General features: G+C 37.6%; 1 protein-coding gene and 1 long non-coding RNA gene across 3 annotated transcripts in view; one reads left to right on the forward strand and one right to left on the reverse strand.

The window, feature by feature from the left end:
• LOC138009560 (uncharacterized) overlaps positions 1–12,500 on the reverse strand; it is a 441,051-nt gene that overhangs the window by 94,104 nt on the left and 334,447 nt on the right. The window lies entirely within an intron of this gene.
• The window catches only part of LOC138011183 (neuronal cell adhesion molecule-like), a 17,167-nt gene continuing 12,273 nt past the window's right edge, over positions 7,607–12,500 (forward strand). Inside the window, exons 1-2 of the mRNA XM_068858150.1 lie at positions 7,607–7,747; positions 9,945–10,196. Coding sequence (XP_068714251.1) covers positions 9,983–10,196 — 214 coding nt within the window. The 5' untranslated portion in view covers positions 7,607–7,747; positions 9,945–9,982. The remainder of the gene's footprint in view (positions 7,748–9,944; positions 10,197–12,500) is intronic.

Below are 12,500 nucleotides of genomic sequence, written 5' to 3' on the forward strand. Positions count from 1 at the left end.
TCCTTGGTTAATTTTTAATTTGGGATTAGCGTTAATCTGCTTTTGAACAACCGGGCCCTGGAGGATTAGTTGGGTACACCACCATGGCCGCCATTTCTTTTCTTTTGGAACACCAACATGGCCGCCGTGACGTCACGTGAAAACGATCTATGCAAAAAGAAGTGTGAAAAAACCTGAGAGATAAAAATATAAATGAGGTATAATTACAATAAAATAGAGTATTATCTAGGCAGCGGTTTCGAGTTATTTTCCGCAGCAACGGTTTTACCTGTGTGCCAAGATTCTAGTGTTTTTCGAACGCGGTAGTTGCGTTTGTCAATAGCACAAGCATTATCGAAGTCAATGAAATGATTGTTTTGCCATGCATGGTTGGCAACATTTGAGCCTTTTGTATAGTTCTTCAAGTTTCGTTGATGTTCCTTTTTTCTGGGTCTGGAAGCATCTTCCGGTTTCTCCTATGTAGTTTCGAGGACAGTCTTTACATGGGATTTTATAAACAGCATCGCATTGGACATTCGAAGGTTGGCTGTACGTTGGAAACGGAAATTCTTGTTGAAGGGTTTTGAATGGTTTGTTGGCCACAAGGATTTCATTGTTACGGATTAATCTCGTAAGAGGTTCGGTTAGGCGACTGTGGGGTGGCTTCTTACTGAGAATGGTAGAAATAACAGCCGAGGGGTAGCTGTAAGCTTCCAACGCTTCTCGGTGATAAACACTGTCAAGTAACAATATTTTTATAAACTTCACGTTTTGTGTGCTACAACATACATTTTCAAAAGTGACAATTATGATTTTGAAAATTACATAAACAAAAATTTCTGAAGGTCTGGGACCAAGACTAAGAAAAACGATCTTAGCAAAAATCTAAAAATAGCAGTTAGCTATTTATAAAGTAAACGACTTATCGCTAGCCTGCTGAGGTTAGAATTAACAGCTGGATTAAGTTCCTTAATAAACAATGTTTCTTTAATTTTACAGTTGTAATCAGTTTTTCCTGATGCGAGGATTTCAACCTGAAATATTAAAATTAAAAAAAAAATCCTGTTTTTCAGAACACTCACTGCATCAAATCTTTCTTGCCATACAAAGATCGCTTGATGCGATCTAACAACTCCAAGGTCATTTACAAGGCTATTTGCTGGGACTGCAATGAACAACATGATTTTGAAGTCCTCGCATCAGGAAAAACTGATAACCACTGTAATATTAAGCTGTTACTTTATTTATGAGTAACTGCTGTCAGCTTTTTACTAAGATCAATTTTCTTGGTCTCGGTCCCAGACCTACCGAAATTTGTTTTAAGTGAATAATTTTAAAAATCATAACGGTTACTTTTGAAAATGTATTTTGTAGCATACGAAACAATAAGTTCATAAAAATGCGTTACTTCACAATGTATCAGGGCGATTTGCGTTTTATTTCTAATTGAGCTTTGATTTCCGAAGAACAACAGTTTATATGATATTGTTTGTCTTTCGTTAAGAAGGGCAGGACTTACCCTGTGCTAACAGGTGTTTCTTGAAATTAGTTGATGGTGGCTGGAGTGATTGGAACCACTGGAGTCTTTGTACAAGGGACATTAACGGCATGCAGATGCGGACGAGGGAATGCGTGAATCCAAAGCCACAATTTGGTGGGATACCATGCAAAGGATCTACTACAGTTATGAGAGGGTGCACAAACACGTCAAGTTGTCAGCAAGGTAAATTACCAAAATCAACGCTGTTTGAGTTTGAATTGCTTGCTAAGCAGCTCCTGAAATACCGGTCAATACCCTCTTACTTGTCGTTTTGTAATTTACAGAATGTTTATACTCTCTGTGTCCCTTTTTGGGGGGTGTCTCTTTAAACAAATTCTTCTGAACTGTCAGGAGCCCATGACTAGGAGCTTACAACTTCATTGCATCTATGAAACGGCGTTTTTACAGACCAAGTTATTTATAGTTTGATTTTCCCGCGAAACCGGACCTTTCCAGCCAATCACAAGTCTTGCATGATAAATTAATCCACATGGGAATGAGGATTGGCACTCGTGCAAGCCAAATCGTATTTGAGAACAGTCTAAAAATAGCTTGATCTTTGAAAATGCCGTTACATAGACCTAGTATTGGAGCTGTAGGCTCCTAGTCATGGTCTAGCATCCTGGCCTTAGCAAATTTTTATACACACATTTGATTTTTCCAGTTGATCTGAAGGAGAAAGCTAGGCGATCCTCATACCTTTTGGACTTATCCTATAATAGATGGCCACTCAACGCTGCCTGCCAAAAAGGGATACAAGGAATTGTCATCATATCTCCATTAATTTACCGGGGTCAACATAACTACATGTAATATTAGTCAATTACAACCCATCTAAAAATGGCAGAATTGGTAGTTATTCACTAGCGCAGCAATTTCTTTTATTAGAATTTCCAGTACGTTTTCAAACAGAGGGCAATCCATCTACTGGACTGATGCAAATTCACAAGAACAACACCTGGAAAGCGCTTTGTACCGCACATTGGAATAATAGTGAAAGAATTCTTGCCTGCCATGTAAATGGCTACCCTGACTACAATAATGACAACTTTACAGGCAATTGGAAAAGAGGAAATACAAGCTTGATGAACATCACTTCTCATTCCTGTTCATCAATCACTCAAAGTTGTGGGCTCATTAATAAACAAATCGAATGTCCAGGTACAATGTATGAACAAAGGAAATCTGTTTTATCCGTACCATCGCATAGTTTTAACACAGGAAGTCAACTGAAAAACTTATTTGTTAGTTTTTTACAATCTGTGGCTCTCTGTATAGGAAATAACTCACTGCTGGTAAAAAAGGTAAGGCACTAATTGGAAGCTTAGCAACTGAGGTGCAGTTGAGCTGAACGAGAAAAATTTCTCACTTAGCTGTGCTTCAGAGCAGGACTTATTTAAATCCAGCACCCTAGACCACACGTCACGGTCTTTGTGACTGATGACTCTGAAACCGCTAACTCTACTTTTAAGAAATGAAGGCCCAACTGGAACAGTCTCAATGAGTGGGCTACCTCTTAAAACATTATCATTGCCACATTGTTAAATTAATGCTTTTAGCATCGCCTATCTAGTTCAAAGTTTTAGTCAAACTGAGATAAACTAGAGATATTGAGGAATGGACAATGAACAGAAAACAATGGTTTGTTGAAAAAAGAAACGTGGAGGACAATTAGAACCAAGCATTGCTTTAATTGGTGTGTCATTCTTTCAGTTCCTGTGCGCCTAATTGGGGCGAACGATGTGTATGGTGGAAGACTAGAAGTTTTTTATCGCAGAAGATGGGGCAAGATCTGCCGCAATAAATGGGATATCAATGATGTCAAAGTTGTTTGTAAACAACTTGGCTTTAGAGGTGCCCTGGCCGAATTCATGACGGGAATGAATATCACTGAAAAAAACATACCCGTTGTGATGTCAGATATAGCTTGTACTGGACAGGAATCCGTTTTAGCCCAATGTAATAGATTAGATGGAGAGCACAAGTGTGCAGATGACATTGGAGCTCAGGCCTTGTGTGTACCAAGTAAGTAGTCACTTTTCACCATGACCGTGTATTTAATCTATTCCTGATGACAAACGAAGGGTTGCGACTAGAGACAATTTTTTAACTTGATCTCTCTCTCATTAGTATATTGTTTAACATTTGTGGGGAAAACTAAATATTTTGTACTGTCAATTCCAAACAAACCTCAATTTCACTATAACTCTATTTCGAACAACAACAATAACATTTTTATTTGCACATTTTCTTTAAATCAACAATGGAAATCATCTTTTAAAAAAAAGCAATTATCCAGATATGCGTGTGCTGGTCATAGTAGCAAAGTAGCTTTCGAGTTCACCATTACTACCCAAAATTGAACACTGTATAATGGAAAAAATTGAAATGAAAACTAGCACAAAAGGATTATGGTTGAAATGGAAGAATTTTATAGGTAACAGTTCTAGAAGAATAAAATGTGTTTGAAAATAGATTAAAATACAAGAACCTTTAAATTGAAAAATATATTTACTGCGAAAGATTTGCAAACACTGATAAGAAATTTTGGAAAGTAAGTTTTTTAATATAACAATTTTGTTCTAGACAACGTGGAAGTTCTGGAACAGAAAAGCCTCAGTTCTAATCTTGGTAGCACTGACACCGTGAAATGTTTCTTAAAGAAGGAGGAGAATCAGAATGAGGGTGAGATGGTTAAATGGTATGAAATTGGCACCACTGTGAGAGAACTCAAGTCAGAAAGGAGAATTGAGGTCAATGGTGTAACTTTGACAATAAAAAATGTTCAGCTGCATGATGGCGGAACATATGAGTGTCGAGGAGTAGCTTACACCCGATTCTACACAGTTTACATCAATGGTGAGTTTTTAAAATGTTTAGAAAGCCATCAACATGCTATAAATTATCTACAACGACAGCAACATAATGCGAGTTTATCCTTAGGCCCGTTCCAAACGTCGAACTTTCCATGTGCCGAATCTAATACAAATATTAAAAATCTATTGTTTTCGCTCATTTGCATTAGATTCGACACATGTAAAGTTCGACGATTGAAACGGTCCTTATTCTCATCATCTTAATTTTCACCTTCATCAACATGGTCCTAATCACCAAGATCATCACCTTCATGATTTTCATTGTCATCATCATTCTTAACTTTCCTTTGTTCAAGGTAAATCTAATTTCTCGACTTCTACCGTTAGTGTCACTCGCTATAAAATTACCACTAACCTCACTGTTTGTTGATCTGGTCTACTGAAAATTTGTTTTATAATTTTATCATTTGCGTTGCTCTTTCCTTCTAAGAACTTTCATTTCATTGCACATTACCAGCAATAACATATGTTTTTCATAAGAATTCTATCAGTCAGTTATCATCATTAGATAAGATTGTCAGTCTCTCCGTGAAAGCAATCGTTGCAGTTATGAAGCAACTAGATCAGTTGCAAAAGAAGCCTGAAAAATTCAACAGGACTTGAATCCCACTTGCTCTTACTACCATCTGTCCTATAAGGCCAAGTGGGAGCTGGTCGCATGTAAGTTCGAACTGTAACTCGAAATACGTGGACGCATGAATGAGGGTGGATTTATGAAATATTTCATGCGTCTGAGTCCTGTTTAAGAGTGGACTGTTACAGGCTTCTTTCGCAATTGACCAAGTTGCATCATAACGGTGATAATCTACACAACCGCAGTAAGGTGTTACAATATACTAGATTTATTCTCTCTATCATTGTCATTATCATGTGTTAGCACTGCAGGAGATTTATCCATCACTTTTTTTTCTTCTTTAGCCCAATTTAAAAACAAAAGACCACAACAAAAACTTATATATGGCAAACCTGGAAAAATACTTTGTACTGCAGAAGGATTTCCTCTTCCTCAATTTGAATGGAGCAAAAACAATAGCCTACTCTTAGAGGATGACAGATTCACACAGTTGTCAGATGGCAGTTTGCAGATCGATACAGTTGGGCGGGAAGATAATGGACCTTACAAATGTTCTATAAAACAAACCAAAGGAACTGAGAGAACCACCGTTTATTCCCAAGATATCACCGTGTCTGTCATAGGTGGGTAAAGGTGGAAATGATCAAGGTTGCATTCGTAAACAAATTTAAAAAAAAAACCAGTTCCCAAAAGCTAGCACAAATTTGGAACACCAGGAAAAAGGCAATGGGTAAGATAACCCAAGTTTAGATCAACGCCATTCCTTGAATAATAGGCAAATACTTAATAACAAATGACGACTTACCACTCCATGCTATTGCAGCCACGAATCTGTCAAATCCCTAGACATTAAAAGGACGAAGGAAGCTCAGTCATTAGACAAGGGCACCTCACAGCAACAGCTGACAAAGTACTCCAGAGGTCTAATGAACGTATTGTATTTAGCATACTTGGTTTAAAGTAGGGTTACCATCATTTGGAGGTAGACCTTGAGGCACACAGCCTCACGATCTTTATGACCCACTGAACATTATTTCGCTAAAGGCACCTCGCATTTCACATAAGTTCAGCTCAGATTTGTCTGATTTGAAGCTGTGCCTGCCACTCCATGTGGGATGACACCACGGTAAATGAAGGAGTTTCAGCAGATGATTAAGAGGTTGCTGAACTAGACCAATGCCTAAGGAACTGAACCTTAAATTCTGATCAGTGGAAATAAATATGAGGATTTGTATGAGTTTATTCCCCAGAACTTCGAGCTGATGCATTTTGTTTAAGACTGATTTAAATATACCGAAAGGGGGCTATTGATCAGCTCTCAAATAACCATTTTTCAACGGGCTTGATACCTCAGTTGTTAGAGCACGTGCAGCGCACTTGCACTGTCATGCCATTTCAGCCTGGATTTCTTCAGGCCTTTCTTTGCCACTTTCACTTAACTCTATTCCGGACTTCAAATATATCAACTTTAATAAATTCCAAAAAAAAAATCAGTTTGGAGAAACTCTTCATACGCCTGGTTTACCGCATCTGACCACTGACGACAGACTGCAGTTTGTCTCCAGTGTATTATAAAAGTACTAAAAAGCTTGTGAGACTCTCCCAACAAGGGAACATGGCTAATTTAGATTGGGGAACAAGGGAGCAATAAAAATATCTCAGGGAACAAGTTTAGGGATAAAAAAGCTTTGAACAAGTTTAAAAGTTATTTCGGGAACAAGGGAAGAAAAATCAAATTTTAAAGGGAACAAAGGAACAAGCACTCCCTCTGGGAGGACCTCGCTTGTGGCGTAGAGAACAGGAAGAAAACGCCGCTATATTACGCCCCCAAGCAAATGGGAAAGTGAAGAGGATGAATAGCTCAAACAGAGGGCAAACAATACGAGACTATAACTTGGTGACATAGAGATCAACTCTATATACTTCCTCTGGTTTAAGCCAGAAGAACGTCTGTTGAGAGGGCCCTAACAACACGCTGAAACCAAAACAGCCCTGGAACAGAGAATGTGTGCGTGTCTGGTAAATGTAGATAAAGACGAGATAAAAAGTAATAGATTTCTATTAAGCTCATTGTTACCAAATTATTAGTAATAATTACGTTTGAAGTAAATTAACATACATTAATATCACTGAATGATGTAGATAGATAAAATCACTCAAATGACTTACACTAGGCAAAACAACGGCAAAAAAACAACAAAGTGGAGACATTAATTACAGCAAGGCTATGTAAAATATACATTAATCTTACATAATAGCTAGGTTCTTCAAAATAATCCTCCTCGCCTTCTTGGACCAAAAATAAAACTATGACAGTGTTTTACAAAACCGTGTTCCATTCATTTTCACTTTAACTGCTGCTAGTGTAGATATTTTGTTTATGGCAGAAAAAAGTGAGGGAACAAAAGACAAGCATTTGCCCTCTTTTTTTTTTTTCTGGAAAGTTCTGAAAACAAAATAATTATGAACTGCTGCAGTTCAAGTAACATCTTATTATATTAACAAGCCTTTCTCTTTTATTTTAAGTTCCACCAAATGTCCTGTTACCAGGAACAACCCATTATGCACTTGAAGGAGACAATGTTACTTTGACTTGTATTGTCGTCGATGGTTTGCCAAAGCCCCAAATAAGCTAGCTTAAGGATAAACTTCCGTTAGCAGAAGAGAAAGCAAGATTGGTTAAAAGATACATAACAGAAGAAGGAGAAGGCACCTACACCTGTGTAGGAAAGAACGAAGGAGGCTCTGCAAACGATAGCATTGATATCATCGTTGATGGTAAGAATGAACGTACTGCATCACAGTTTTCATGGTAGACATAAATATTATTTCATGAACGGTCGAGATTAGAACGTAAACTTGAAAGTCAAGCTGGACACAGATGACATTGACACCATAGCTCCGTGGTCATACATGGGTCGCGTTCAGGGACCGAGCGACTAGCCGGTTGCATACCCCCTGCGCACCCTCCCCCAAGATCCGCCCCTGCATTTTCTGTATTCATACACTTATCCCTTCAGTCTCAACATTACAACATAGTAAGGGAACAGAAAACTTAACTATGAACTTACCGCTTTTCCCCATCTAGAGGGGGGCATCAATAATAACTAAAACTAATCCTAACCTGAGCCTCATTTTCGCTAGGCTTAATTTAGATTCCAAAAAGTGCATATTCAACCTAGGTAAAATGAGGACCACCAATGTAACCTTCAATTTGTTAGTAAAAACGGATTCAACTTGAGAACGGATTTTACCGGAAACGTGGAAAGTATGCCCGAACTCTTCTCGATGGCCACATTATTGAGAGTTTCAGTGAATTAAGCCATACTTAACGCAATTTTAAGCAAGACAAAAATCTGAAAATAAATTGTCGTTAAGGCAATATAATAGGCTGCATTCACACGCTGACATTTTACGCTAGTGAGCCCTTGACGTCACGTTTTCCTGGATCCAGCCCTGTGAGGTCCAATCGGTCAGTTTTGAACGTGAGCAACGGCCGACCGTGAAATCCAAAACTTACACTAAAAGTAAACGGCCTTTGGATAAAAATTAAAACTCAACATTTTGCCAGTCAGGTGTTAAGCAAACACACTTTCAAAATCTGAAGAAAAAAGAAGTGATTTTTTTTAAATTACAGGGGCACTTTAAGGACAAAGAAAGAAACACTGACGACTAAGATTTTACACTCTAATGTTACAGCCAATAATGAAAATAACGACTTCACAATGCAAATGACATAAAAATACACAAATTGCAAACAGTGCGAAAAACGCACCAAGGGACCCAGGGTGTGGTCTTAAGGGTTCCTTAAGCTCCTCATTCAGTAAGCTGGAAATGAATGTCACTAATGATCTTACCATAGTCATGTCTTTCCTTACAAGTTTTGGTATTCTTCTTAGGGCTAGGGTAGTGGCACTTTTAGCATTGAAATTGTTACATTTTCGTATTCGGTTTCTCATGAAGTGTTGTGAATTCGCAGAAATGCTAAATTATTAATATCACAAAGGATTGACTGATTTATTCATGCCCATATTAGTTTCAACCAATCAGCCAAGAAACCAGTTATCACTGAAAATTTGTGCCTAAGACACCAAACAACTGGACTGCCCCATTAATCTAAGAATTTGTCACCTAATGCTTATTTGGTCTTCGTACCCAACAGGCTTCAAATTGGTGAGATGACAAAGTTTAACAAGGTCTTTTCACCCTTTGAGGCCAATTTGTTTCTGACACGGTGCATTTCATACGTTGATTGTAACGTTAACATAACAAAGTTGAAACACTTCGGTCACCAAAGATCCCCATTTCTTCAAAATGAATAAGTAAAAAACTCAATCCTTTTAAACACTTGGAAACAACAATGTAATACAGTAAAACCTTGCAATTAAGAACTTATTTTGAAAACCTGTTGGTTTAAAATTACTCAGTTAGACCCCTTCTAAACAAGAACCTGTTGACCCTAGAATTTGAAGCCGGTTCTTAGTTCCTAAAATCTGAAAAATGTGTGCACTTTGGCAAGTAAAATCAATTGATTGATGTTCTGAAGATTCGTGTGATATTTCGATTTTACTTATTATACTAATTTTTATGTGATTTTTAACATTCTATATTTAAATTTTATTTAAATTTTAAATAAGGGATAGGGAAAAACCGGCTGTTGCACCAGGCACGAAGGCCGAATAACACTAAACTATGTTATCTACTATATGTTTCTTTTAATCCAGAAAATAAGAACCTATTTAAGAACCTAGATGGCCTAGATTTCTGTTACAGTGTAATTACCATTATGTAATAAGAACCTGTTTAGGCTAAATTGCAGAATGGAAGGTTCTTGCTCGCGGAATTGTACTGTATACCTATCCAAAACATATCATCTCATCTGCATGGTGATACTTCTTAAATTGTGCAAGTTGAACACATAAATATCACTTGACGATTGAGCAAATGTAATGTTTATATTTTTCTTTTTCTCTAGCTCCTCCTAAGCTGGATGCTTCTCTTAAAAAAGACTCTATGCCCGTGTTGTTGCATTCTACATTACAATTAAAATGTATTGAGAGAGGAGACCCAGAACCAAACGTGACCTGGACTAACAATGGAACGCAATTGTCCAATAACAACACTTTTGTCATCACTAATGTGACTTTCAAAGATGCCGCCCAATATGGATGTGTTGCAATGAACAGGGCAGGAAATATAAGCGGCAACATTTGGATTGACGTAGTAGGTAAGTAAGCTAAATCACAAGGCACCCAAAGAAACTGTGTGACTATTTGAATATTTAACTGTAACATAAATTAAAATGGTCTTGAATTGTAACTCATGTAATCAAATCAATCTACTTTACATGAAATGTCATCGATTGAGCAACAACAAGAATAGCATACAGTCGTACATTTAATTAATTATTACGATCTTACAAACGATATTATAACAGGGCTGGAGCATATAAAGTAGCTTCGACTCTGTAAAGTCACTGGAAGCATCCTTTAAGTAAGAGCGATTACATAATCTTGCCATTTTGGTTTCATTTCGAACCAAGAGATCAAGAAATTAAATTGGATGAAGTCCAACTTGCCATACCCCTTCGTATTGCATTAATTTTCAGTGAATTGTGAGATGACATTTTTTCCTCGTAAAATGTGATTTTGTCAATTAACATAAGCTGTGATTTTTGAGAATACTTATCCGTGAAATGAGAATCCGGTGTTTAATTCTCCGTGAACTGTGACGTGATCTTGCTTCATGGTTTTGTTTGTTTGTTTGTTTTTATATTTATTTTTTGGGAGTAGGAGCCCGAGAAATTATAACAATGGACTATAAATATAACTCAGCAGAGCAAGGTCAAACAACTACATCTGGATGCAAGATTTACTGGAACGTGAGCTTTCGACACATGACCTCGCTAGCCTTGACAGAGGGTCTCCATGGGATTAAGTGTGAGCCGTGAAATATCGAAAAATGTTAACCGTTAAGCGTGAAAACGACCAAATATTAAACCTTGGGAAAGGTAGTATTTTTGAAATATTTAGCCTTAAGAGACTTCCGAGCACTCCATACCGTTTTAACTTTCTCACCCCTACGTCCTCTAGTACTACTAATAACCAGGTTGAAGAATACGAAAGTGACTCAGATGAAGGCGTTGGAGTTGACGAAGCAGAAGACAAGGTTTGCAAGACAAGCCAAGGCCTCAGCAAAGTTTGACGAGTGAACAACACAAACTCATGAGCCACCTTGTGCTAATCAATGATTTAAACTATCCCGTTATATGTCTACTGAAGCCTTCTAGTAACTAACAGACAGAACATTTCCTTGTTTCGCACTCGAATCTATTTTTGTCACTTAATCATAATTAGTTATGCATGTTTCGCCTAGTTGTTATACAGTCCTAACTGTTTTTCAAATATTCTGTAACTGACGACAACGTTCGGAACATCAAAACATGTCTTATAAATTAAAATGTCGTAATCTTCTTACAAATTAATCAAGTCGGGAAATTTCAATAAGCAAGTCTAAGCTCTTCTTAATCCAAAACACGGCAAAGGTGGTTAAACGAGAGTACTGTATTCTTATCAACAACAGAGCCTGGAGCGTTTACGACTTCTTGTATTTTAAATTGTTCAGTGCAGGTTGATTACCTCTGAACATAGAGCTTTTAGAATAAAATTGGGGTGGGAAAAATACCATATTGCATTCAGTCTATAGTATGACATAGACGAATTACACAGCCAAAATTCCTTTGAAGACAGCTTTTGAAAACCTTTTTTTGTAAGGCAATCTCTCACAAATGCTATATGTGTTCCTGTAAACTCTTCCATGTCGTCCAAACACGTGTTTAAAGCTGTTGGTGACTTCGGTGCCCGAAAAAAAATCATTTGAAACCTGACACTTCCGGTTCAATTTCCCCCACCCCACAGGGGCAAAGGTCAAATTCCCCACCCCCGGGAAGGCCTCACCCGGCAAATGCCCAGGGTTTGCCCGGAGTGGAAGGGGGAGGGGATGTTGAAGTTTCGATTTGATCGGCGCATAATCTGAAATCTGTAATCTTATAAGTTCAGCTTGCTGTCCATTAGGAGTTATTTTCTCATCATAATTTTAAATTGAGCTAACGATCGACTTAACGTAATATTCTGCGGTAGAGCGTTTCAAAGAGATACTACTCTATAATAAAAGGTTCTTTGGCTAGTTGTAGTTCTAAGTAAAGAAATATTTAACAGCTGTGAGTTTGTAGTTGTACGGTTGATATAAATGAGTGCTTAATTAATTAATGAACTGATCAGATAAATACTCCGGAACGAGGCAATTCATGCATTTGGATGCTATAATTGAATCGCGGTAGAACAAGTAGAAATTAGATTAGATTACAATAAGTTTCTGTTTCTTGACGGATTTCCTTACGACCTACAGCGCTGATCAATCGCGCAACGTAAACGCCTCTTTTAAGGGCCACTACATCTGTAAAAGAGATGACCAATACAAAACTACCTAAAAATCTCACGTCCTCTTCTCTAGCCACCGAATGAACTGTCCC

The sequence above is a fragment of the Montipora foliosa genome, chromosome 7 (genome assembly GCF_036669935.1).
Source record: "Montipora foliosa isolate CH-2021 chromosome 7, ASM3666993v2, whole genome shotgun sequence".
Lineage (NCBI taxonomy): Eukaryota > Metazoa > Cnidaria > Anthozoa > Scleractinia > Acroporidae > Montipora > Montipora foliosa.